The 26206-nt window shown below is 56.0% G+C and overlaps 8 protein-coding genes across 8 annotated transcripts; 4 read left to right on the forward strand and 4 right to left on the reverse strand.

Moving 5' to 3' along the window:
• Positions 1-483: 483 nt before the first annotated feature.
• BGZ61DRAFT_156737 (uncharacterized protein) lies at positions 484-3476 on the forward strand. Its single transcript, XM_046237416.1, has 3 exons — positions 484-824; positions 956-2405; positions 2470-3476. Exons 1-3 carry the CDS (start codon positions 597-599, stop codon positions 3300-3302), a joined length of 2511 nt encoding a protein of 836 aa, XP_046108081.1. The 5' UTR covers positions 484-596; the 3' UTR covers positions 3303-3476.
• Positions 3477-4081: 605 nt separating this feature from the next.
• On the reverse strand, positions 4082-7979 carry BGZ61DRAFT_383366 (adaptin N terminal region-domain-containing protein). The gene is made up of 6 exons (XM_046242683.1): positions 7755-7979; positions 7578-7696; positions 7251-7447; positions 6812-7195; positions 6531-6759; positions 4082-6480 (listed from the first exon to the last, which is right to left on the reverse strand). Coding segments are annotated over exons 1-6 (3084 nt in total). The 5' UTR covers positions 7757-7979; the 3' UTR covers positions 4082-4327.
• Positions 7980-8360: 381 nt separating this feature from the next.
• Positions 8361-8993, forward strand: BGZ61DRAFT_528600 (dehydrase and lipid transport-domain-containing protein; the record flags this gene model as incomplete). The annotated part of the gene is made up of 1 exon (XM_046253281.1): positions 8361-8993. The coding sequence occupies one exon, from the start codon at positions 8361-8363 to the stop codon at positions 8991-8993; it is 633 nt and encodes a 210-aa protein (XP_046108083.1).
• Positions 8994-9630: 637 nt separating this feature from the next.
• BGZ61DRAFT_491012 (uncharacterized protein) lies at positions 9631-11553 on the reverse strand (the record flags this gene model as incomplete). Its single annotated transcript, XM_046250388.1, has 2 exons — positions 9631-10113; positions 10177-11553. The coding sequence occupies 2 exons, from the start codon at positions 11551-11553 to the stop codon at positions 9631-9633; spliced, it is 1860 nt and encodes a 619-aa protein (XP_046108084.1).
• A 6223-nt stretch (positions 11554-17776) lies between these two features.
• On the reverse strand, positions 17777-18909 carry BGZ61DRAFT_344091 (uncharacterized protein; the record flags this gene model as incomplete). Its single annotated transcript, XM_046239663.1, has 4 exons — positions 17777-18013; positions 18072-18224; positions 18276-18482; positions 18532-18909. The coding sequence occupies 4 exons, from the start codon at positions 18907-18909 to the stop codon at positions 17777-17779; spliced, it is 975 nt and encodes a 324-aa protein (XP_046108085.1).
• A 346-nt stretch (positions 18910-19255) lies between these two features.
• Positions 19256-20682, forward strand: BGZ61DRAFT_444260 (S-adenosyl-L-methionine-dependent methyltransferase). Its single transcript, XM_046244957.1, has 2 exons — positions 19256-19670; positions 19877-20682. Exons 1-2 carry the CDS (start codon positions 19346-19348, stop codon positions 20659-20661), a joined length of 1110 nt encoding a protein of 369 aa, XP_046108086.1. The 5' UTR covers positions 19256-19345; the 3' UTR covers positions 20662-20682.
• Positions 20683-20717: 35 nt separating this feature from the next.
• BGZ61DRAFT_344337 (protein-tyrosine phosphatase-like protein) lies at positions 20718-21884 on the reverse strand (the record flags this gene model as incomplete). The annotated part of the gene is made up of 6 exons (XM_046239691.1): positions 20718-21001; positions 21060-21268; positions 21320-21502; positions 21563-21638; positions 21701-21741; positions 21805-21884. The coding sequence occupies 6 exons, from the start codon at positions 21882-21884 to the stop codon at positions 20718-20720; spliced, it is 873 nt and encodes a 290-aa protein (XP_046108087.1).
• Positions 21885-23692: 1808 nt separating this feature from the next.
• On the forward strand, positions 23693-25973 carry BGZ61DRAFT_474005 (uncharacterized protein; the record flags this gene model as incomplete). The annotated part of the gene is made up of 3 exons (XM_046248526.1): positions 23693-23723; positions 23815-25266; positions 25327-25973. 3 exons carry the CDS (start codon positions 23693-23695, stop codon positions 25971-25973), a joined length of 2130 nt encoding a protein of 709 aa, XP_046108088.1.
• Between the last annotated feature and the right edge of the window lie 233 nt (positions 25974-26206).

The raw sequence follows: 26206 nt of genomic DNA on the forward strand, positions 1-26206 counted from the left end.
ATTGGCTCCGCAAAACATCGTCATCCACCAGCCAATCTCACCCCTACGTCCCTCCTCAGGCTCCTCCTCTACGGTCTACGCCGAACATACGGAGTACGAAGCACTCCGTAGTCAGTTAGTCTACTGCCCGCCCTCCACGGGTCCACGATCCACTCACCCCCGTTCAGCCCAACCCAGTCCAATCCAATCCAGTGCCACGCCGCCCTCGACCCGTCCGTTCAGCCTTGTCCGTCCAAGCCAGTCAGCCAGCGGAGCGCCTAATCCCTGACAGCGCACAGTGTTTGCCCCTGCATCTGCAATAGCCATCACCCCAAACTTACTCCCTACGGCAGAGAGACACGCAGCAGCAACGCCAAAGACTGGTGACATTGCCTCCCGAGCTGCGCTTCCCCATCAACATCCTACGACCCACGATCCACGACAGTGACGACGACAACGACGACGAACATAGCCGACGATCACGACCACGAGCGCCGCTCCCAAACCCAACTCTCAGCCACTAGTGCGCCCAGCGTCCTCCGGTGCTGACCACCGCAACGACGACAGCGATTTCAACCACCCATTGACGGGGCTGGAGAGAGAGAAGGCAGGCCATCATGCCAGGGTTCGCTGATTCCTTCTGGTCGACCGACTATGCTGCGGGACTCGGCGTCCTGTTTAGCAAGCTTCAACAGGGTGTTCTAGAGAACCGTCAAGTCCTCACTATTGCCCGGTTGCGCGCTGAGGCTGAGGAGGCCTACAGCTTACGCCTCAGCGAAATCACCCCCGCCGCCGACAAAGTTCAGGGTGGTTTCTCTCGCGATGACGGCGCGACTGTCCGCAAGGTAAGCATGGCTCGCCATTCTCTGCCTGCCTGTCTGCGGTGTCCCTCCGGGCTCCGTCTTTTCGGCGCTCTATCCCGTGCCCGCACCGCTGCGCCCTCCTCCAGCTGAGCTAACGGAAAGGTGCCATCTAGGCCTTCGACGGCATGCGCAACGAGATGCAAGATGCCTCCCGCAACCATCACCGAATCGCCCAGAGTATCCGCGATCTCGTCGTCAACCCGTTCTCTCGCTGGTGCGATGCTCACGAGGCCCGCATCCAGGATTCTCAGGATGAGCTCCAAATTCGCATCAAGACGCACGATCGCCAAGCTGAGGCCGTCAAGAAGCTACGCGCCGTCTACTTCAACAAATGCCGCCTAGTCGAGGATATTGAGGAGGAGAACAAGCTCGCCTTCCAAGATCCGGAGGTCAGCCCTAAGCCGAACGGGCCTAACATTCCGGAGATCAAAGTTCAGCCTCAAGAAGAGGAAGAGAATAAGGAAGAGGAGGAGCTGTTTGAGATTGGCGACGATGTCTACCAACCTGATCAGATGAAGAAGATCCTCTCTCACATGCTCTCCACTATCAAGCTGGGAGACACCAAGGTCCCTATCCTCGGCACCTACCTCAACACCTCAGCCGGTTCCGATATCGTCGAGTACCTCCAGCGAAGCATGGGCACCTCCAGCGTCAGCTATGCCGAGCGCATCGGCCAGGATCTCATCTCCAACGGTTTCCTCCGCCTTATCGGCAACGTCGGCAACACTTTCGCCAACAGCTCCAAGATGTTCTACCAGTGGCGGCCTAAGGCCTTCCAACTCGCTGGCGTCCCTGAGAAGAAGGCCGTCAACCGCACCTTCTCCATGCCCGCCTCGGGCTCCGAGGGTGGTGACTCTCCTGTTGTTGGCACTGTGAGCGAATACCTTTCCGGCTGGAGCGTCCTCAACAACTCCCACCCCAACGAGACTCCCAGCCAGCGCATGCAGCGCGAGGCTCGCGAGTCTGATGACAAGTACAAGACCGGTGTCCGGAAGCTCGACGACCTACGCTGTGAGCTTGAGGAGGCCATCTTCCTCCATCTCACTTTCCTCGAGCGTTGCGAGCTCGACCGCCTCAAGGCCGTAAAGACGGTCATCCTAGACTTCTCGGGCACCATTGGCAATGTCATCCCCAGCTTGCAGTCCACCGTCGACCAGATGATGCTGTTCCAGGAGACCATCCAACCCCAGAGCGACCTGCGCTACCTGCTTGAGAACTACCGCACAGGAAGCTTCATTCCCAAGGTTGTGGTCTACGAGAACTACTACAACAAGGTTGACGAGCATACCTTCGGTATCGACCTGGAGGCACGTGCCAGGGCTGACAAGAAGCGAGTCCCGGTCATCGTCACCACCATCCTGACCTATCTCGACCACCACTACCCCGACCTTGAAGGTGACGAGGCCAGAAGAAATGTCTGGCTGGTCGATGTGCCACTCACCCAGACTCATCGCTTGCGCGCCAAGGTCAACGATGGCAAGCTCATTTCCCCAGAAGTATTTGAGGAATTTGATATACCCACGGTCGCCAGTCTTCTCAAGATCTACCTCCTGGAACTACCTGGTAGGCATTCCTTTCCCGACATGCAAGCTTGGAGCTCGTAACCACTAACAATTTCCATCTATAGACTCACTCGTCTCTTCTCATGTATACGAAATCATCCGCACAATCTACTCAACCACCGCCGCCGATTCATCCGATGCCTCGCGCATCGCTGTTCTGCAACAGACACTGTCTCAGCTTCGGCTCACCAACATTGCCACCCTTGATGCCTGCATGAATCACTTCACCCGCCTCATCGACCTTACCTCAGCTGATGATAGCTACGTCTCATCCCTTGCAGCCTTCCTTGCGCCATGTGTCTTGCGGCCACGAGCAGAGACATCTCTCACTATGGAGGAGAAGCATTCGCACCGACTGGTGCGCGACCTCTTCGCCCATAAGGACGCCATCTTCAGCGCACTCAAGCGCATGTCCTCGCTCAACCACTCCTCCTCTGTCAGCGCCAACCGTCCCCGCGCCATCAGCACCGACGAAAGCAACCGCAAGGCCCTCATGGAGGAGCGGAATAGGGCTCTGCTCGAGAAGGCCAGTGCAAACCGCGGCCGGGACAGGAGCCCTGCGCCGAGCCCCCGCGGCCACCGACGAGAACGCAGCACTGGCGGACCTGAGACGCGATTCCCCATCCAGACCAGCCCGACCTCAGCCGCCGACCGACAACGCAGCAGTCTTGGTAGCCTTGGTAGCCTGAACAAGCGAAACAGTCTCGAGGTGCCCGGCCCCGAGGGTGCAGAGCCTGTGAATGGCGCCGATGTGGTCAAGTCACCCGATTCAGAGACCGTTACCGAGAAACGCGAGAGTCTCGGACGTACTACCGCACGATTTGTCGGCGGCAAGCGAGTCCCTGTCACGCCACCCTCAGAACGCGGCGTGACACTCGAGGACAGGCCCATGCAATAATGCTTTGGCAGTGATGAGATAGGCCCAAGAGGCGTTTCCACGTCGAATTGAGCCTTTGATGCGCTACGGCATACGTCATGAGAAGAAACAAAGGGACGGAAAGGAATGGAAAGGCATATGAGGGAAGAGCTTTGGGAGAGAAAGCCCCTTCTCCTTTCCCGGGCAATCTATCTATCATGTGCACGTATTAATGGAGCATGAAGCCAAAAAGAACCACTGGTGTACTTTTTTTGTTGGTTTTTTGTACTTATGCTGTATCACGAGATGGCGCGATTCCGTGTTGGTTTGAGCCGGTTGTTTCTTCTTCTTTTTTTTGTTTGGAGATTCCTTGGTTGTTATGTCTCTTCTCATGAGCCTGCCCCTTTCTCGCGACTTGGACGATACGGTGGAGAAATAGAGGGGTTGGATGGAGGGCGGATATGAGGACGGATATGAGGCTTGGGAGGGACTAGGTGAAGGTGTTGATAGGCTAGTGAATGGAAAATCAAACTACATATAACAATGACGAATATGAACGATTCTGAACAGTCAAAATAATAGAGTATTGCTATTCGTATACATTCAAAATGCTAATTACATACAAGTACGACCTTTTACACCTAAGATTAGTATAAGATAATATGCCTAAACTGTATACCTGCCTCAAGATATCTTATTGTGAAGATTTTCCAGTTTCTCCTCCAAAATAACCTAAAAGATAAAATTTAAATAGAAGAACTTAAAGAATAAATACTAAAAATAAAATTTATTTAATTTTCTTAAGTTTAAGTTACTATTAGATATATTATTAAGACTTCTTGGTGAAATTGGTCTATATACTTCAGTATGCGAGTAGTATTTTGAGTGTATGCGAATACCAATAGTCAAATAATATGTCGGGGGACGGTGGATAGAATTGATGTGTTGCATTTATTCCCTTCTCCTGCACTGGCATCAAGGTATCGGCTTGCCATAAATACTACCTAACTAGGTACGCTATCCTTGACTGTATATAGCCAGCTGATAGTTGCCCCTTAAATATACTGCTAGTCCGCCTCCTGAATCTGGGCGACGGGCCTTTTCTTCTTCTTCTTGGCAATCACCACCTCGGCCGATGCACCTCCCACCGGCGGATCTACGCCCCTGGCACTGCTATCATCGCCAGGCTCATCAAGCGTCACTATGCGGGCCTTCTTCTTCTTCGTCTTCTTTGGCTTGACCTCGGCACCTTCGTCAGCGTCAAGGGGCTTCTTGACCTTCTTGGTCTTCTTCTTCTTGACGACGGTGCCCTCGACATCGACGCCCTGCGCAACATGGATGCGCTCGTTGGCGCGCTGCATCTCGAGGCGGAGGCGCTCGACCTCCTTCATGGCTTTCTGCATCTCGGCCTCCTCCTGCTGCTGACGCTCATGGTCGAAGCCGCCAGCTGGCTGGTCTTCGAGGTTGAAGGTGCGGATGCTGCTCGAGTCCACCTTGAGCAGCGACTGCTTGAGCTTGCGCGCCTTGGTCTTGGTGAAGCTGTCCGAGTTGTTCTCCGAGTCGTAGGTGCGCCTGCCAGACCCGCTGTCGCTGCCCTCTAGAGTCTCGTCCGCGGCGATAACGACCTTCTGTCGAGGTCGCTGTTGTGGTCGCTGATGTTGCTTCGGCTGCTGCGGCTGCTGCGGTGCCGCGGCGCTTCCGACCTTGTCAAGGTCCAACTGCATTATCGGTATAGAGTCAATGTCAAGGTCGGGGCCGTTGCTGGTATGGAGAATGTTGTGGATAGGGGTCGATGTTTGGGGAGTGGCGGTACGGCTGGGGATGTAGAACGGATCGTCCTTGTTTCGTTCCTGACGCTCTGCCTTTCTTCGCGCAACAATGTCCGCATCTAGATAACTGTCCTCGGTCGCTTGCTGGTACGAGCCGACATAATCTTCTGCAGGCTCCGTCAGTCTGCTAATGGCCGGCGCAGAGGAGTCGATGCTTGTTGGTGGTGGCCGTTGATGGTAGTACACCTCAAACTCGTCAGAATCGTCTGCTGCCAGTGCGACTGAGTCCGCCTCCGACAATAATCTAGCGAGATTTGCGTGGATTGGTTCGTCCAAGTCAAGTCCGTCGGGCACTGGGACATTGTGCTGGGCCCCCTTGGCCACCGAGTTAAGTTCCCAACCGTTGAAAAGGGACGGTATCGCCTGGGTGAGAAGCAACGGAGGGTCCTGTTCGACATCATCGGTCGTAGCGGGTTGACCAGAGGCCGCCTCAGAGGTGAGTTTCAGCAACTCTGTGAACTCGACAGCTCGCTCTTGAACCTCAAGACTGGGGTTCAATTGCAAGGGCTCAAAGACGTGGATGATACGGGCCATGAGTAGTGACACCCTAGACTTTCTCTCGGCCGTCCATTGTTCCATCTCATCTCCAACTATGGTTGCAAAGATCTTGGTGACAGCCTGGAGGGTAGTCGTGATCACCTCAGAGTTCGTCGCCCGGGGTATGAGCTGCAATAGGCTATTCAGGTTGTCATCCGGTATGGGAAGTTGCGGTGCGTATTCGCCCATGATCCACGCGACCGACTTGAGAGCCCCTGAGGTGATGGAATATCCGGGGGGAGTATCCGCATTAAGTTGGTTCAAAATGTCCTCTGAAGCCCTGACAGCTGCCGGTCTCATAGCTCGCACCTTCACAGCAATGCTGCGTAGCTCATCTCCAATCTTCTCAGACACATCGGCACGCGACTTTGATGAAATGCCTGCATCGGCGTCAATCTTGCGAGAAATAGGGGCCATGCGTACGAGCTGTGTCAAAACATCAATGTACCAATCAAAGTCCAACACGCTAGAATAGTTATCCTTTGCGCACATTGCCAAGATCCTTGCGATGACATCGATTCGGTAATCATCCGGGAGAGGAGGTGTCTGACCAGGCGACTTGACTCCAGACTCGGCGAATGAGCTGTCGGTGTCCGAATCGCTAGGGTCCATGGGAGTGCCTGTTTGTTGCCTGTCTCGGACTGGCATAGAAGTCTTAAGCTGTTTCATGAGGCGGCTCACAATGGACATCAAGTTGTCCCCAGTAACCATACCCTGAACAAGATCCAGTGCCTGTATTCGGATAGTGATATCGGGGCTGTCAATGCACTCCAAGATGACATCCTCTTGTTGTGACACCAGATAGGGGTGGGTGATAACAATCTTGTTGAATGCCAGTAGTGCAACATATTTCACTGAGGATGTTAGCTTGTTGCTCATATGCTGGGCAGAATCGCCGACTTACGATTGGGATCGCCGTCAATCATAATCATGCCTCGCAGCTTGTTGACACACAACGTCGCAATCTCATCGGTTCCTGTCACATCATCGGCATTCCCCAAAATTCCGCCCTGAATGATACCGTTGATACACTCGTACAACAACGACATAGCAGGAGTAGTCCGGATGATATTCGTGAGTGGCGGCAACAGCTTCCTCACAAGACGAGGCTCCAGGGGTGTCAGGGTTGCAAACTAGAAAACCGTCAGTCTCTGTGTAGCAAACACCGCGAAAGCCGATACTAACCAGCTTGATCAGTTTGATGGCCATCCAGTTATTACCACCATCCACCAAAAGCTCAAACAGCCTGGGAGCAAGGGGGAGGAAATCATGAGGCCTGCGCCAGCCCAGCTCGCAGACCACATTTACAATGGCAGCCGTGACACTCGGGTCTTCGTCAGGGTCCATAAGACGCTCCTTGATCTTGGGCCATGCTGCGCGCAACGCCTCGGGGTACACAAGAGCCAGTCTGTACAGGGTCACAAGCGTCTTCTTTCGGATATTCGAATGGCTGTGGCTCAGTCGCGGCAGCAAGTCTGCCAGGGTCGAGAGCGCCAGGGACGGCGTAATAACGTGGGGAAGGGTTGCGACAGGTAGGGAGATGACAGTCGGTGTGGTCGACCCGAGGTCCTGGACACGCGAGCATTAGATAAGTGTGGAAAGTGTTGAGAGTTCATCCGCGGACCTTCTTGAGCAGGTTGGTAGCCAGCATCAGGACTTCGGTGTCGGGCCGAAAGCTCTGGACTGCACCCAGATATCCCACTCGCTTCTGGTGGTACTTGGGCGACGACATGACCTCGAGCACATGGAAAGACGCCCAAGACATGTCGTGGCCGACCATCTCGAGGTAGATGAGCTTGAGCAGCGCCGTCGCCTTGAGATCTAGCAGTATAGCGCATTAGCGGCCCAGTACAAACAAGAGACACACCGAAGCCTCCCATGCCCGAGAAGCAGCCTTCCAGACGAGAGACATAGCTTCGAACGCGACTCGAGACGGAGATGGCTGACGAACCCATGTCTTGACCCCGAACCTCTGCGCGGCACTCCTTCAGGCTTTTCTGGATATATTCCTTCTCATTGCCCTTGTGGTTCCGGAGCCCCCGAATGAGGTCGTACAGCGACTTTTCGAACCTGCGCACCGTCAGCGCCGCGCCATAGCCGGGGCGGGTATTATGTCGAAGCTCCCTACATGATGGCGGCGGATGCCCCACGTGGGGCGGACCGCTACGAGTTATCGCGGTCTAGTATCGGCCGCGGAGGAGGCGAGGAGACGAGGAAAAAGGGGGCGTCGTCAGCGTCTTTCGAGGTTCCGTCGCGGTGAGGTCGACCGGCGCATGCTGTATGTCGGGCGTTGGCTGGAGAGGCGGCAGTTTGCCGTCACGATGGAGATGCTGATGGTGGTTGGAGAGATGTGCGACCTTGGGCAATGACGGAACCGCCCTGGACTCGGCAGCCAAGACGGCCCGAGCATCGGAGCACTGTAGCAGCCTGGTCGGTGCTGTAAGTCCTACGATTAACGGGCGTACAGGGGTTGCAGCCCCTAAACTGATCGGTGAGCACGATACGCTACAGCGCTTTATTCCAGGCACATGTTTCGCAGGTTACGCTCCGCATGAGTGGGGTGAGGATGGGTCCATACTTTCACCACGACTGAGGCTCAACACCAACGCCTTCATTCTCTCCTCCTCTCCAAGCTTCCCCGCGGAGCACACTCCACAACCCTCCAATGCCATGGACATAGCACTTGATACTCACCTCATCTAACCGCTTCCCTCCCACTCCTCCACAACCCCCAATGGCCCTCCGCCTCCTCCCCCCGCCGCGCGTCTCCCTCGCCGCATCGCGCATCGCGAGTTCCGCCTCTCGCACCTCAAATTTCTCCCGATCCTTCTTCACTCTCCCCGGCTCCTCCCCGACGACCCAGAGCCTCACCGCAACCCGCAGGCTACCCTACGCCCCGGCACCGCTCTACGACCTCATCTCCGACATCGACTCCTACGTCCAGTTCGTGCCCTACTGCTCCCGGTCCCGCGTCACCCAGTGGTCCGACCCCGACGCCGCCGGTCGACGCTGGCCGACCCTAGCAGACCTACACGTTGGCTGGGGTGGCTTCGATGAGGTATTCACCAGCCGCCTCCGCTGCGTACCCGGCGTCTCCGTCGAGGCCGTCAGCGGCTCGACCCAACCCGGCGGTGGGGGCCCCGATGCTTCGGCCGTCTTCCGGAGCTTGGTGACGCGGTGGTCGGTCAAGGAGCTCGCCAGTCTGCCCTCGCCATCGACTGAAGTCCACCTCGCCATTGACTTCCAGTTCACCAACCCTCTATATGCCGCGGTCAGCGCAGCTGTGTCCGACAAGGTCGCCGGGTTGATGATTGAGGCCTTCGAGAAGCAAGCCCGCCAAAAGCTTGGGTCACGGCGAAAGCTATGAAAGGACTCTTCTTCAAACGACCACTTACGAACTACATCTTGTACATTCACGACTCCCGGCGAAACGCTGCCATTTCACACGCCGCTGCACAAAACACAGCAAGGCAAACACAAAACACCTGCAATACTCCATTCATTCTACATAACAGGTTGTCTAGGACCGCCGCGTCTAATCCAACTTGCTGGTCCATCCATCATCCATCATCATCCAACCCGAAACGTCGTCTTTGCGCCAATCTCAAGACTTGAGAGCCCTCGAGCACTTTGGATCGTACGCCGTTTCCCCCAGCATCATTGAGCCGTGTCATCATACTCCGATCCAAATGCATTTAGGATAGTTCGCGACTCCTCTGATGTGTGACGCTAGCGTAAATGATAAGAGAAATTCCATTGCCTCCAATTCCACAAGAAACACAGAGACTCCCAGAAAGGGTCCCAAGAAGAAATAAAAGAAAAGAAAAGGGCAAAGGTAATCGCCCAGGTATCTGGAAAAGAAAAGAAACTGAGTTGTGCCAACGTCAAATCCCACATTATCGTTTCATGTCACCGAGACCCCAAGCCTTTTTACTTCTTGCCCGGCCTAAAATACCTTTGTTAGCACAGCTGCACCACTGGTGTGATTTGTAGGTGGTCAAGACTCACTTCTTCTTCGGCGGCTTCCCAGCCAAAAATCCAATCCAAGACGAGTCTTGCTTCTTCTTCGACGACGGCTTGCCATTCGGTTTGGCGGGTGGGTTTACGTTGATAATATTGGGAGGCATTGGTCGGCCCCCGCCATGCCATCCTGGAACGGGGGGAATGCCGCCGGGAGGCCCACCCGGCCGACGGCCAGGCGGCATCATGCCCGCCGGCGGTGCCATGCCCGGGGGCATCCGTCCGGGCGGGGGCATGGGCATGTGGCCATGTCGACCCGGCATTCCATGCTTGGGCCCAATTTGCGGCGACTTGTCCATTGGCCACATGGTCATGGTGATGGCCCAATCCGGCTGCACCACCTTCTCCCAAACCGAGGGGAGGATGATCTCACCGTCGGGTCCGATGAGGTCGTAGTGACCTTCCTGGACGTGGGGACCAAGAACGTCCACCTGCAAAAATGCCTGCTTGATGAGGTCCTCCATGCCCTGTAGAGCAATCATGTCGTTAGCCGTTTGACCCTGCCAAGAGAAATATTAGGTTAAACATACCTGCCAGGTTCCACATAGGTGGAATGGGAAGCTGAACTTCCGCCCAACCGCATCCTTGAACCTAATCGGGAGTTGCTCCGCCTTCTTCGCGGCGGCCTCGATGCTGGCCTTGGTATCCTCTTCAATTTTCTTCTTAAGAGCTTCGGCTTCCGCCTTGGCCTTGGCCGCCGCTTCCGCTGCTGCTGCGGCAGCAACCTTGTCGGCCTCAACCTTTGCGGCGGCATCCGCCTCTGCCTTGGCCTTGGCGTCTTCCTCCATCTTCTTGACGCGCGCCGCCTCTTCCGCAGCGGCCGCGGCGGCCGCGGCCTTGGCCGCTTGCTCGGCTCGGTAAAGGCGTTCGGCCTCCTCCTGGGCCTTCCGGGCTGCTTCCGCCTTGGCCGCAGCCTCCGCCTTGAGCGCCGTCTCGAGGCGGATCCGGGCCATTTCCTCAGCTCGAGCTTTGGCTTCTTCCTCCTTCTTCCTCATCTCCTCAGCAGCCTTGAGCTCTGCCTCGAATCTTCTTCGGGCTTCGACCTCAGCCCTGGCTCGTTCCTCGGCCTCCTTCTTTCCTCTCGCTTCAGCGGCCCTCATCTCGGCCTCGAACTTCGCTTTTGCTTCCGCTTCGGCCCTAACGCGAGCTTCAGCCTCTCTCTTTCTCGCCTCCTCGGCAGCTCTCATCTCAGCCTCGAACTTCGCCTTTGCTTCCGCTTCAGCCAGAGCCCGTGCTTCAGCCTCCCGTTTTCGGGCGAGTTCGGCAGCCTTGAGCTCAGCCTCAAATTTGGCCCTTGCCTTCTCTTCAGCGTCTCTCATGGCCTCGGCGTGCTTCCGCACACGTTCCTCCTCGGCCTTGCGTTCGGCCGCGATTCGCTCTCGGGCAGCATTCTCGGCCTCGATTTTGGCCTTCTCAATCTGCTTTTGGGCATGCTCCTGGGCGATCCTCATGGCTTCCATTCTTTGCTGGAAGGCCTCCTCAGCATCCTTCCGGATCTGCGCCTCAATCTCCTTCTGTTTCTCAGCAGCCGCAATCTTCGCCTCTGCAGCCTTGAACGCAGCGATTTCGGCTTCAAGGCGAATCTTGTCAGGATCTTCCTTCGGAGGGGCTGGAGTGGCAGGTTTGGTAGGGGCCTCAGTCGGGGGGGGTGGAGGTGGTGTCAAGTGATACTGCTGCATGTGGTTGGGAAGATTGTATCCGGGGCCGGGTGCGCCGCCGTAGTAGCCCTGATACGGCATCATATCATACATGCCCCTTCCCTCGCCGCCGAAGAAGTTGGCCCCGTGCTGGCCGCCGTGCTGAGTGAGCTGGCCCTGGGGCATGCCGGCTGCGCCAAAGGGGTTGTTCGGATTGGGATAATTCCCGTAGGGGACCATCGAGCCGTTCTGCGGATAGCCGCCTGGCATGTAGGGGCCGACATGGTTCTGATGATAGCCACGGCCGCCGAAGAATTGATTACCCGGGCCCGGTTGACCCGGGTGTTGCGCAAAGCCACGACCGCCATAGGCGGCCTGGCCGTATTCGTCGGGAGCCTCCACGTTTGCGGTAGGGCGAGAGTTTGCGGCAGGGCGCGGGTTTGCAACAGGGCGCGGTTGTCTCCCAGCGTGCGGGTGCACCTGCACCGGTCGGTGGTAACCCGGCGGTTCTTGCGGATGATGTGGATGTTGTGGAAGTTGCGGATGTTGTGGATGAGGCAATGGAAGTCGCCGGGGAGGGTAGTGGTGGTTTTGGGCAGGATAGCCGGAGTTACTGGTGGAGGCAGTATCCGAATGGTCGTCGTCGTCGTACTCGTCGTACAAGTCCTCGTCCTCGTCCGTGGTAGAATAGTCGTTGCTGGTCTCCCGGGAAGAATCCTCCTCACTGTTGTAGGGCGAGTGAGACGAGGAACCTTCACCGTGATCTATGGTAATGGTTGTGCCTCGCGACGATGATGCTCCGCGCTTGATGAGTCTAGCGAAGATGGCGGTAAGCGATATGCGAAAACAATGGGAGTGGTGTTTTGGGGGCGGGAATGATGGGGGAGGGAGAAGTGGTGGAGGTGGGAGCGGGGAGGAGGATTCGGAGGACTCACGGCATAGCAGAGGCTGATTGATGGATTGCCCTCTACCCGCGACGATCTACGAGAGAAAGCCGGAGCAAAGGGGCTGTTATCTGGGGGGGGGGGAGACAACAAAGACTCGGGTGATAGAGTTAAGGGCAAGGCCCGCGACGCCCAGAAGCGCACAAGGTGGGCTCTGGGGGATGGCAGAAGAGCTGTTGCGGGAGCAGGAGCGCAGAGAGCAGGAATACAGCGCCGGTACGAGGGTCGTGGCAGGGAGGAATTGGATTTGCGCGACGGGCGTGAGGGGTCGATTGTGCAAATGCGCCACGGGAGAGGAGGGGCGTGACAGAGAAAAAGGCAGTGAGACGGGGAGGAGGCGAAGCGTCTACCGTCGACCGTGGGTGCCGAGCTAGCTGGCTGGCTTAGCTGGGCGACGGAATGCGATGCGGTGTCGGCAAATCAAGGACAGGCCTGCGAAGCTGCTTGGTCGAGGAGGGTAAGGCTTGCGTCAAAGGTCAGGCGCAATGAGTGTGGGCGGGTGGGTTCTCGGGCGGCGGTTGCGAGGGTTGGAGGGATGGAGGGTTGGTTTTGGAGGGATGTAATGGAGGGTGGAGGGAGGGATGGATGGAGGGAGGGGAGGGAGGGGATAGCGGCAGAAAATCGTGAGCACGATCGGCGGTGAGAGGGGTTCCAGATCGTACTTATGGGTCACTGGCCGGGCAGCGAGGGCCAACGATACCCGCAGCTGAAACAGCGCAGCTCAGCGCGAATGCAGAGCTGGCGGTATTCGGGTTGAGGCGGCGACGAGGGCGGCGAGGATGGACCACGGTGAGGAATGCGCGGTGCGAGCCAGCGGGGCCGTCGAGGGAGCGGCCGAGAGTCAAAAACCTGGGCCGGCGGGTGAGCTACTGACTGAAGGTTGACGAGCACACGGCTCATATGTGTAAATGCAATCAATGTACCTAATGTCCGTAGTGCGTGGTGCGCGGCGCACAAACGAATCGATCGATGGGCGGGCAGGTGGGCAGGCGGGCAATCCGACGACTGAGCCAACGAGACGATGGGCAGACGACTATTAGGAACACAACGTTCTGTCAGCAGCTGGGCAGGAGGGGCGAGGTTTTGACAAGATTGGTTGTCGTGTCGGACAACAGTTACAACCCCCGGGCCGGCGACATCGAGAGGCGGCGTCCTTCAGCATGGCAGCAGCGTGGCAGCATCCCAGCATCCCAGCATCACAGCGGTCTCAAAGAGCGGCGTACCGCAACCCAAGGCGCAAACCAGGTGCCAATGCGAGCGTCCCCGCCAATTCGGCAACAGGGGCTCTCCATGGATGGTGGATTCCCATGGGCTGCCAGGGGCCAACTCTAACCTATCCCAGGTCGTTTCTAGCCCATGTCCATCCAATCACCCTTGTCCATCCGGCTGACGGACGATGGACGACAGGCGACTGGCGGGATGGCTCGCTGCTGACTGCTGGCTGGACCGCTGAATGACTGACAGTCAGAGACTGCTGGTCAGAGACTGCTGCTGCTGCTGGGCACCGACCGTTCTCAGCCGCCCAGACCCGCGACATCCTGGTTCGTCGCCCTGTCGATAGGCCGGCCCTGTCTGCTGGCGCCTTTTTGGCTGGCGCTGGCGCAGCTGCTGGGCCCAAATCGACTGGCCCACTGCTGGTCCTTTGGGCGCCCTTGGCTGCGTATTCCTATCTGGCCCCAGTCCATCCTGATCCAAGCTTTTTCTTTGTTTGCACCGTCTTCGGCAGCCGGGGTAGCCCCAAGGCTTAGGGCGCCAGGATCGCTGCCGATGCCCAAGACCGGTGGGGGCGGCCAGCAGCCTGATGGAAGAGCCTAGAAATGGGGCACAACCAAGACGAAGGCTCCCAGCTGGAAACAGGCTTTGCAAGCATGGGCGATGATTGATGGATAGACAGGAATGGGGCCATAGGCGTGACGAGCAGCAGCAGCAGTCGGGGTGGCGATCGCATTTGCAGCATCGTCATTCATGCAGAGAGAGCTGTCGGCGCTTTGCTTTTGTCCGCTTGACTTGCTTGTTTGATGCGGGCGGTGATGATCACATGGGCCGCTCACTTGCCGGACCTCCACCGCCATAGCAGCAACAAATAGCAGCAACAACACCACCACCACCATCCACGAAGAGGGAAGACGACATTCCGAGAAAATAGAAGGAGTGGGGAAACACAGAAAAAGGTAAATTACTTACTACCAAGTTCGTAATTGGACCCTTGTACAGAATCTGCTTGTGGGCGGCCGCAAGACTTGTTGACAATGGGTTTGTTGATGTTGTTGTCGGCAGTGGTACCTACCGTAACGGAACGGCAGCTTAGATTCCTAGCGGCGATACAGGGTGGTGTGCGGTGTGGTTGAGTGGGGGCCGGGTTTGTTGGTGTGCTGCCCAGGTCCAGGAATGTAGCTCACGAGAGTCGATGGACACGAGCTTTTGCTTATTGAACAACACAAGAACCAGATGAGGATGGCGGACGACAAGGAGAATGACTCTTTCTGCGTCGTCTGTATTATAGGGCGATCCAAATCGGGGGATGCCAACGGCGGGTTATGAGGAGGAGTAGAAGAGAAGTGGAAAGGGAAGAGGGAAGAAGGAAGAATGATGGGAGAGAGGGCGAAAAAAAAAAGTAAGAAAAGGGAACCCTAAACAAAGCGCGGCGGTGCCAGGTACAGTCCAGTCAGTCTTGCGGCGTTGGCGTGCGTGCTGCTGTGCTTGCAGTGCTGCTGTGCTGCGGTTGTCTGTTGCCACGCACTCGCTAGAGCTGGCTTTGATTGATTGTTGACAGCGACTGACTCACTCGGACGGCCGCCGGCTTACCTGGGCCAACCTGACCTCGAATTACCCCTCCAGTTGCTGGTGCTGGGCAAGGCCGATGTTTCAGGCCGCTTTCACATAGGACACAGGGATTGCAGCTTTTTATAACACAGACCCCAATGAGATGTGGAAACGAGGGAAAATAGAGAGCAATGGGTTCAGAGGGCACAAGAGCGTGAATGGGCTAACAGGAACGCGGGTAGGCAGCAAAGGGTCTAAACATGATGGGGTCGGCACTATAGCGAAGGAACTGGCACAAAAAAAACCCACGGTTTCCAGGCAGGCATTCAACTCAACCCGCTGGCACCGGAAAACAACAGGGGAACGACGTACTTGCGTGGCCAGGCAGCAGCGGCTCTTTTGGACATTTTTCTCATGGTTAGTATCCCGGCGAGGTGCTGTTTTCCTTCGATTGACCCAGACGGGCTGGGCCGGTGGCCAATGAAGGCGGCGTTGCTCCGTCGTGTTCGTTTCAAGTGGGTTGAATATCGGATTGCCAGGATCCGTGCGTACAGTGGCATCCACGGGCAAGCATTTGACACGTCGGCATCCTCCTCCTCCTTCCGTGCAAACCGGTTTGCTGGTCCATTTTTATTTTCTTAATTCCATACGTTATTTCTCTCGGTTCTCAGACAAATGGCCGTGTTGTTTCGTGTGGTTTCCATTCTAGGGGTGAGATGCTGCGCCCGGCCGTGTTGGCTGCGTCTCGTCTCAGCCAGGTTTTGGCACCAAAGGCTATCCAACCGGAGCCCAGTATACGGTACGCAAATAGATGGTTGAGAGACGGGGCGGCCCGAGGAGCGGGTAGATTTCGACAAAGTGTGACGGACGTAGAGACAGGGTATCTTGTTCGGTTGTCGGTTGCGCGATGGATCGTATTTTGTCGCAGATGCAGTACCATCGTCCGAAGATGGCCTTGAATCGATCGACCCGTCGAATCCTCACCACCATCACGTCTGAACAAAGGCTTCGACGAAAAAAGTAAAAAAGAGGCAACCAATTTTTTCTACGCTTTCATAGATGGCGCACTAGGCAAACCACATCACTTATATCACGCCCGCCCTCGATGTTTTGGCCCGTCTGCCAACAGGGCCCTCTTCTCGCACCATCCCGCCTGCAAAACCCGCTGCATCGCTGCCACCATCCCGGCGCTGGTTGGCAGGTCACGATGCGAAGGATGCGCCTCAAGCTTCCAGGCCGCGTCTTGACGCCTAATCTTCCACACCCGGTTTGGCACAGTGGCCAACGGTTTCCCCGTCGCCCCTGGGGACCCATCGTCGCGACAGGGCCTGCGCTGGCCAACTCATCGTCGACAACGGCTGCGAGCCGGTGGAGTCTGAGCGAGCGAGGAACCGAGTCTTTGCTGCTCCATGCCCCATGAGGACGATAAGGTAGCCAGGTTTGCAATGCTTGGTTGCTGACTGTGCCCACAGGTAGGTACTTACACGAAGCGCCTGCACGAGTCGTGGCTGCCTTCTGGTTGCCTTATGCTATCAACATTGACTTATTACGGGGTTGTGCCTCGCTCTCTTTTCTCTCCTCTCCACCCGCGATTCTGCCCACCAGCCTTGACGAATGATGATGTACAGTAGTGTGGACAATGGGTTCCCGCCGAGCCTCTGACTCCATCTAGCTGCGGCTTGTGGCTAGCTAGTGGCCATGTTTTCTTGTCGTTTCGACCTCTAAGCTTCTCATCCAAGGTCTCCTCCATCAGCAGTCAGTCGTACATGGCGAAGCACGTTTGAGGCCCGCTCCAAAAGACCAGGCTATCCCGGCAGCCAGCCTTCGACATCGCAGCAATCCTCCGAACCCAGAACCCGGAACAGGAGCCCAGACCCAGAATGTCCTGAAGAACCAAGATCCAAGAACTCCTGGTCGTGGATCATGGGATCATCGAGTCTGATGCCAAGTGGTCGGCTATTCCCACAGTGGACAGTGGCTCCCCCTACGAAAATGCCTCCACTCACACTCACACCCACACACTCACAAGGCTCTCTTCTGGGTACCCAACCGTCAATTGATCATGGGATAGATGCATCAGATGCGTCCCAGCTCTCAACATTGGGCAACGGTGGGACCGAAACGGAGCGGTCCCTCCCCCCTTACACGCTGTTCTTGGTTGGCACCGACGCCCTGTTTCCTTGTCCGTCTACTTTTCTGTCCGCATTGAAACCCAAGCATGCGCTACGCCTGCACTTATAATCGTGTAAGTAATGGTAGCCCAACGTGCCCGATGTTGGTAGCTATTGAAACAACGAAATATCCCATCAGCATCTGCTGGGCACTGATTATTTCGGCCCAAGACCGCGTCATCCGTCGCCCTTTGCTTGTCGCCCTCCGTCGCCCCCAACACCCATTGACAACCACCCGGCTCTTCTCGTCTCTCCTGTCGTAGAGCCGTTTCCCTTCCGTTCCCTGGCCGACTTTCCCCGTATCCACCAGCCAAGGCCTCCCCGCCACCCGCCCTTGAGTGGCGCCACGTGCTAGGCGCCCAACTTCCCTGTCACCCAAAGACGCCACATTACGGGCCTTGGAGCCGTAGATACCGCTGTATCCTATCTCCCACCCATCCACTGTCTTTCTGCTATAATGTGCCAGGTTCAGAGGACGTCTGCTAGTCAGGGGCGCTTTGGTCACGGAGGCGGCCATTACCGGCTTCCAGACCCCCATTGTCCTACGCAGACCGCAAAGAAGCCCATCATCCCAACCAAGGCGCGGGGTTACGCGACCCTTCTGCAAACATGTCCTCACCGGACTACGTTTGACGATGAGCTGTCGAGCAACGCCTTGGCCGCAGAAATCTCATCTGCATTGTACCCCTGCCACATTGGCTCTTGTGCCACATTTCGTCTCACTATCTCTGACAGCTTCTTGGTCGCCGCCTGGTTGAGCTTCTCAATTGTCTCCTGCTGCGGCAGAGAGAAACCCTCACCCTCTGTCTGCTTCTTGAGCTTCGCGGGCTCACTCAAGAGCTTGTCGGTAACCTAGTACCATGTCAGCCACGCTGATCAGTTCTTCCACGAGCGCCTCCTCCCAACTTACCTTCTTTAGGCCATAGTAGCCTCTTAAGTAATCCTCGCAGAGCTCAATGCTTCTGCAGAACCGTTTCAGGGACTCTGCCAGGTATTTCTGTGGAAATCCGTCGGTGGAAACGTTGGCCGCCATTAATGACACCTCTCCTAGGCGGGCGTGCATCTAAACATTGTCAGGTGGGGACTTCTCGAGAATAAAACCAGAGCCACGTACGTTCCAAGCATTCGGTGTCACCACAAGCACCTCTTCCAATGCGTGGATAGCCTGGGAGTATAACCCCTGGGACAGATATAGATCTGCCAGCTCAGACCAAGCCTCAGCATCCGTCGGGCTGAATTCGAGCAACCATATCAAGGATGCAATCGCCTCGGGCGTCTTGCCCATCGATCGGAAAAGGGCAACTCGTCGCTTTGCGATAGGCTATTGTTTGTCAGTCAAGTGTCCCATGACCGTCGCAAACTTGACTTACAATGTTTGTCTGGTTCTCCTCCAAGATGTCCTCGTACTCTTTGAGCACTGCGAGTAGCTCATTGTGATTGCTAGCTTCTGCCTCTTTGACCAGACCCTTGAGCGCCATCAAGCGTTCGTTATTGCTGCCAAATCGCAACACGAGCCTCTCCAGGCATTGATGCGCCGAATCGTCGTCGCCCGTTCGGAGACATGATAGTAGGAGGTTCTCGTAGATAGTCCACAGGTCGGCAGTCTCGGGAGCCGAGAAAAGCGAGAGGAGGGGCGACGCCGAGATGGCCTTCGGGTTTCGTCGCAAGATGTCGGGAGCTTGTTGCGCGAGCTTGAGGGTCTCGGCTGGTGATAGGTGGCCTTGCGGCTGCAAAAGTGACGGTGCCATAGCTGGTAGGTGCCGGATTAGGAGGGATCTCAAGGGGGAACAGCGTCTCGTAAATCGTGACGGGGGTGATTCTTTCGGAGAGGGCGTCGTCAGAGGAACCCGTCAACCGTCAGACCTCAGAGTGTCTCTGTTCGAATGGACACGGGAGACTGGAGGTTGGACGTCCATGCTCCCCTAAGCTCTCCGTGATTGGCCCCAGCAGCTGCACCTCTCGCGGCCGGCGCAATGATTAATCCGGACCCGGTAGCAACAGCCAATCAAATTAAGTGTAGTGCCCCACAGCCTTGAGGGTCCAAGACAAAACTCATTTCTGCACCGAAATTTTCTTGAGCTTCGAGCTTCTTTACATCCTCACATTTCCAGTGCGATTTCTTCTGCGCTGCCCAAGGCATACCACTTGCGTCTGCAAGTGCACGCTCTGAGGCTTCCAGAGTTCATGATGGCGTCATCTACGCCGAGTGGCGACGCCCTCGCGAGCCCGGTCGTTGTGGCTGTTCCTGTCGAGAACATGGCCGCGTTGGACATCAAGAACACGGAGACCCAGGCTACTACAGAGGTGCCACCTCACCTGTCACACGACAAGGCCAAGAACTTGAAGCGGAGCGATCCCTTCCAGTTTGGCAGCCGGTACCTCAGCGCGGGAGACGATGTCTTCGAGTTCAACGCTTGGGACCATGTCGAGACGGATGACACGTACAAGGAGTATGCTGAGCAGCAGTACGCCAAGCAGCGGCAGTTCCCCGTCTCGGACTTTGAGAAGAGTAAGTCGCACCTTTTTTTAATCACACAAGCTTGGCTTTTGCCTGGTGTTTCATGATGATATCCATACCTAATGCATAGTTCATCTGAATCTACTGAAGACAACGCATACCTTCAATTCTTTCGCTCCCATCTGACTCAAACACCTCTACACACCTTACTTGTTACAACTTGATTGTTTCAATAGACGTGCTAACCAAACGTCTAGGAAAGTTCAGTGCGGACCCAGCCAAATGGTGGAATCTTTTCTACAAGAACAACCAGTCCAACTTCTTCAAGAATCGGAAGTGGCTCCAGCAGGAATTTCCCATCCTTGCCGAGGTGGCCAAGGAGGACGCCGGCCCCAAGGTCCTCCTGGAAATCGGCGCAGGTGCCGGTAACACGGCATTCCCCATCCTGGCCAATAATAATAACCCTCACCTAAAGATCCACGCCTGCGACTACTCCAAAACTGCCGTAGACGTCATTCGCAACCATGAAGAGTACGACACCAATTCAATCCAGGCCGACGTATGGGATGTCTCCAGTGATAGCTTGCCTCCCGGCCTGGAGGAGGGATCCGTAGACGTGGCCATTATGATTTTCATTTTCTCTGCTCTTTCCCCGGACCAATGGGCACAAGCTGTGCAGAACGTCCACAAGGTCCTCAAGCCTGGCGGCCTGGTCTGCTTCCGAGACTATGGAAGAGGTGACCTAGCCCAGGTTAGGTTTCGCAAGGGCCGGTACCTTGACGAAAATTTCTACATCCGAGGCGACGGAACCCGAGTCTATTTCTTTGACGAGGGTCAACTCGCTGATATCTGGTCGGGCAAAACGACCACATCTACCGAGCCTGCAGAGGGCGAGGCGGCAGAGGCAGAGCAAGCGATGGCAGATGTTCCACCGCTGTTCGAGATCGAGAACCTCGGGGTTGATCGACGAATGCTCGTCAACCGAGCGGAAAAGATCAAGATGTATAGATGCTGGCTCCAGGGGCGCTTTAGAAAGAAATAGACATGAAGCATTTCAAAGTCACTTGCTGTTCTCTCCGTGCCTGTGCTTATGTACTCTCAGTATAAAAGGGTCTCGCGAACCATGGCCCTGTCCCCGGCTCCAAACCCGATGCTGTCAAGATAGCTGTCCAAGCCTCCGTACCTGGTCTTCAGGTGCTGCTCGATTCCCACAATCATGCCAGGGGCGGTGCTGACCCACTCCTCCGTGAGTCCAATTTGGCGAACCTCGGCGATTCTCTCATCTCGCCCTTCGAGGAGCGCCTCGTCTGTGAGGCCATAGTCGTACTCAATGGCAGGGACAGGAACACCCAGTATCATCAGTACCAGTGCGCACACAAGACCTGGCATTGATGTGTTAACCTAAGGCCATATGCAGAGTTTTCAATCATCGGTGCTTACCTGTTCGATCCTTTCCTTGCGTGCAGTGGACTACCGACGGCAATGCCGCCATGTTGGTGTAGAGGGACAATGTCTCTCGAATCTCAAGAGGGGAATTGTCCAGTGTATCGCGGCCTAACCCAACGAGACCTCGTGGTAACATGACCTTTGTACCAATGATTCTGACGGCCTCCATGCGGTAACCGCAGAGAAACAGGAACAATAACCGCCTCGTGAAGTGTTAAATCGTTGGTCTCATCTGGAGGGTAGTTGATACTCACAAAAAGTCCCACCAACCGAGCTGGCTCAGCCAAAACCGCTCAAGGGGGCGGCCAGTGATTTTGATCTCTTGGTAGTCTATCCCGGGGATGTATACGGTCTCGGCCAATGCCGCATTCAGTTTGACGAGTGATGGGGTGTTGGCCTGTTCCTCGCGCTTCTTGGCCTGGTTGATGTGCTCCGTCCTGTCTGCGGTTTAGTATGTGGTGAAATTCACCATGAGGAAAGAATATGGCACGACATACTTTGTCCGCAAGTCTATGACTGTCTTGATGCGAAGCTCGTCTTTCATATGGTCTCTGTCGGCGAGAGTTGCATCGTCTGAGGGATATCCGGTGAGTTTTCTATGCGATTATGGGTTGGAGGTTCGTGACATCGCGTACCTGGTCTCGCAGAACGATAAAATACACCCTCTCGAACTCGCCTGCCCAACGTCAGCTGTCATCAGACCGCTTGGAAGAGCTTTGAGAAGCGGGGTTGTGCTCACCTCACACCCAGAAATTCATTTACTGTCTTGCCAACATCTCGAAAGTTGGGCACATTCTCCATATCGATCGAGGAACCCATGGTGTTAAACAGGCGCCTTGGTGGAACTGCAATTTCAGAAACACAGGAATGATGCTGATGCCAAGATTATCTACAAGGTTGAACTAGCAGATCAGATATCCGGAGTTTCGGAATTTTACATCCCTGCCGTAGGTCTTAATTACCCTATAGTAAAGCCCGGGTCCATCCAAGTTGACCAAGGTGATGCCCAGCAATGGAGGCCTCTGAGTTCCTTCCCGGAAAGACGGGTGGAGACTGTTGATCCGGGTCGGCTGTATCCTAAAGCCGGAATCTCGGGAGCAGACTACGGTGGGCATATCGTAACGAACCACCGATAGAAAGTGTGAACAGTTGGGTTTCAGCGCCGTCACTGGGCCCACCAGAAATCGCCCCTTCCAGCGGGCAAGGAAAATAAATCGACGGCGATCTTAATGATAGGATATACGTCAAGGGTGCATTCCTAGGCCGGCCGGATCGAGTCGGCCGGCGCGCCAACAGACGTCGGTGCTGCTTGGTGGCTTGGGATCTCCCCTCCGGCGCCGACTAACAGCCATGGACCCGAGATCAGTGGGCTCACCCTCAGAATGACGACGACGTTCGCGGCAGGCTGCGGGCGACGGTACAGTGCGAATTGGAGATGGCGGCGGGCCGGGTCGATGTGTTAGTCGTGTTATGGAGCACTCGAGGAGCACTGGAGGAGCGCAGGAAGAGAGACGCCGGGCTGCGGTGTCAACCCCAAGCCAGCTGAGACGACCCTATATTTAGCATGCGCTTGAACGGCCTGCCTGCTTTGTTGATGGCGTACGCATGTCGAGAGTCAGAAGAGTCTCGAAAGCGATTAAATGTCACCCAACAGTTGCTGCAGCTGGGCGCACCGTCTCCACCGCTCACAGCGCCATGGCCGTCGCGCCACGGACGCCATTTCAGCTGCACTGGGAGCGCACTGGGGGCACCAAGCGCACTGGGCGTTCACACGGTGTCCGGGATTCCCTTGGTTAGGTACCTAGGCACTAGCGGGTGTGGCCTGGGATCATCATCATCGAGGGTCTCATGACGTCAGGACCGAACACCATTCTGGGGTAGCTTCTACGGTGCTGCGCCTGGCAAGCTGGAAGCTGCAAGGGAAGGAGCCGGCGCCGTCCTGACGTAGGGGAGGACGTCCGTCTTGGGGAAGAAGGCGCCATCTACCATCATCAGCTTAAGGTGGCTCATCGTCGTCTCACAGCATCATTAATAAAGTCCCCTACTCTCGTCCTTATCATCGGCTTCCCGACCCTGTTCCGCGCTTTGCTGAGCCGCACACTCACTCGCCTGCGCACTCTTACACGTGCGGCTTCCCAATCAATCCATTACTCGAATCCTCTACTCTCTCCGTGTTATACATTAAGCAAACAGCCCTACTGGACATCGTCATCGATATCAACCCACCTACGCTCCGCCACCCTGACCTGGTCGCTTCCTGCAACGACACACTACAGCAGGATCCTGGCACAGCATCCACGTCAAACACGAATGCCCTGAGATCTGATTGACACACGACGCATTCGCCTCATTGATACGTTGATACATTGATAAGACGCCGCGCCACAATCTGCCTACATACTTCGTATCCCTATCGACCTATACAAAAGAATCACCCCTCCGAGACCCCGCCGCCGTCACCCCGAGACTCCCTACCGCTCTCCACTCGCTCGCCGCATCACGGCCGGCCTGGCCATTGCCCGACAGTTTTCCAATAACTGTCCCCCGATTGCCGACTTGCAGCTCGTATACGAAGTCCAAGACGCCGGATACGTCTCACCTCCCCGCACGCATCCCCACAGCCAACCATGATCCAAACAACGCCAGCGACTGGCCCAGGTATGTACATCGGCTTGTGTACTTCAAGTCACTAACACAACCCACACCCGGCCGCTTGGCCCTGGCCCTGTAACTGCTCACATGCGAATAGGACCCAGTTCTGGGCGCCTCAAATACGCAGATCCCCGCGATCTCCCTAGCTATCCTTCGACAGGACTTCGACCTGACGGCGCCGCTGCCAGTGCTGCTGCCTCTCTTGGATGGGCGAACCAGAAAACCATTAAGTGCTGGAAGCCCGACAAAGTCTCGTCGGCATCCGCAGCCGCCGTTTTGGCCAAGGACTACAAGATGGCGCCGGCCTGGGAACCGACATCCAACTCGGCCGGCCACAAGGCCGCGCTTCTGGCCCTCGGCTCAGCCAACACGATGAACAAGGCGCCAGCCCAACGAAGCCCCCATGGCGGCTGGGGGAGCTCTGCAGCCACCCAAGCCTTTAATACGAACCGCTCCAGCTCGACCAGACAGGTGCACCCCTCGACCTCCACCAAGTCGTTGCAAGGCCAGAGATCGCTCGCCGCTGCCAAAGAAGCCATGTCTGGCACAAGACCTCGAGCCATCTCGACGCCCGCTCCTCCTTATTCCCTGGAGTCGATGGCCGCCTCCAGTGCTCTGAGCGGCGCTACCATGGCCCACCAGGCATCGCTTAGGTCTAAGCCGTCAGCAGACAACGGCGGCGCAGTGTCCGTCACCACCATGACTCGCAATATGTTTACGTCGCAGCCGCCTGTCAAACCGGAGGTGGATGAACGTGAGAACAACGAGAAGTTGCATGCAACCGCCGTCGCAATGGCGCGGCAAATGTTCACCCAACAGCAAAAGATGATGGACCAGACCAAGGCGAGCCAGGGTCAAGACTCAGGCACCACGCAACCAAAACCATACGTCAACCTCCAGGAAGCCGCATACAAGCAAGCCCAGGAGCGGTTGGCCAAGATTGAAAATGAACACCAGAAAAGCCGTGAATTCAATGACTACTACGGTAGCTCACCATCAGTTCGACGCCGTTTCTCGCTGACCTCAAAGCTGCGGCGCAGGGCCTCTAGCGACGGGGATCTTGACGACCGTGAGCAGACTGAGAAGATCCGACAACAGATGTCATTATTTTCCAATAAATTGTCTCAGGTTGACCAACAGAAGCGCAAGAAGGACCGTGATGCACTGATGGCTGCAGCCCAACGCAATGTCAAGGCCCAGCTCCAAGGCATGGACAGAAAGGTCTTCGAGGAAACCGGCCAAGTGAACCCAACCATGTTGACTGAGTGGGATCTCAAAGCCCACCAGGTTGCATACGCAAACCACCAGTCACGTACTGAGAACAAGGGGAAGGTTGACATTGGCGGCGGCAAATTTATGGCTCCAGAAGAGGTTGATGCCATCGCGTCCAAGAGGGTGCAACCTGTGTTGGACGACATCAACGAAAAGGCCGCAGCTGAGCATGAGCGACTGGCTGCCCTGAAGATGGATGAAGAAGCAAAAAAGGCCGAGATGGAGAAACAAAAGGCTCGGGATCGTGAGATTAAAGAAATCAACAAGAAACTTAAGGGTAAGAAGAAATAAGGCACCTTACGAGTCTCTAAATGCGCCCACTAACAAATACGCATAGAACAAGACAAACAGGAAGAAAGGGCCAAAAAGGCCGAAGCAAAGGCTGCAAGGGCAGAAGAGAAGCGTCAGGCCAATGAAGAGAAAAGATCGTCAAAGGCGGGTTCCGCTGGCGTGGGCGAAGGTGATACGAATGACAACGAAGTTACCAAGGACAGTGAGCATCAGGACGCTCCTTCAACAGAAAGGCCTCGACCGGCAACCATGGAAACTGACACGACAAACACGGACAATGAGAGACGAAAATCTAACGAATCTCCAATATCACCAACATCCAAGGTCAAAGGATGGATCAAGCAGCGGTTTTCGCGGGGCAAGTCGGTTAGTGAGAGTGAAAGACCGAGCGACAAGAAACGTGGCTTCCTTGGAGGTGCTGCTCTCCGGGATTCAGACCCAAATCGCAGCACAACAAGTCTGGACAACCGACCGACGAGTATGCGAGATGTTGCCCTTGCGGGTAGGACCAATGGACCTGACATGAACGAGACTGACCCGGTGCAAGACTCTCGAGGAGTTAGCCCTATTAGCTCCGAGGGGAACGTTCCGGACGATGTCATAACTCCTCCTCGGCCGATTGGGGGTCATGTTGTTCGCGATAGCCACAGCCCTTCCAGGGATTCCCGATTCCGAGAGATGATGGATCACTGAGCGCGATGCTGTGTGAGGATTGGTAAATGAGACAGGTTGTTGCAATACGCGTTATGAGATTGATGTGGCCCTCTTATTCTCTTGAAGCAAACTCAGGGAGGGGTTGGTTGAGCTGGTGTTCTGGTTTATGTGGTTAGGAGTATGTCTGGCAGGCGTTTCTACCGCGACGGACAAGTTCCGTGGGAACCGAAGCTATGGCGCACTGGGTCTCGGTTGGAGAAGTTTGGATTATT

Source organism: Ilyonectria robusta (genome assembly GCF_021365365.1).
Source record: "Ilyonectria robusta strain PMI_751 chromosome Unknown BGZ61scaffold_4, whole genome shotgun sequence".
Classification (NCBI taxonomy): Eukaryota; Fungi; Ascomycota; class Sordariomycetes; order Hypocreales; family Nectriaceae; genus Ilyonectria; species Ilyonectria robusta.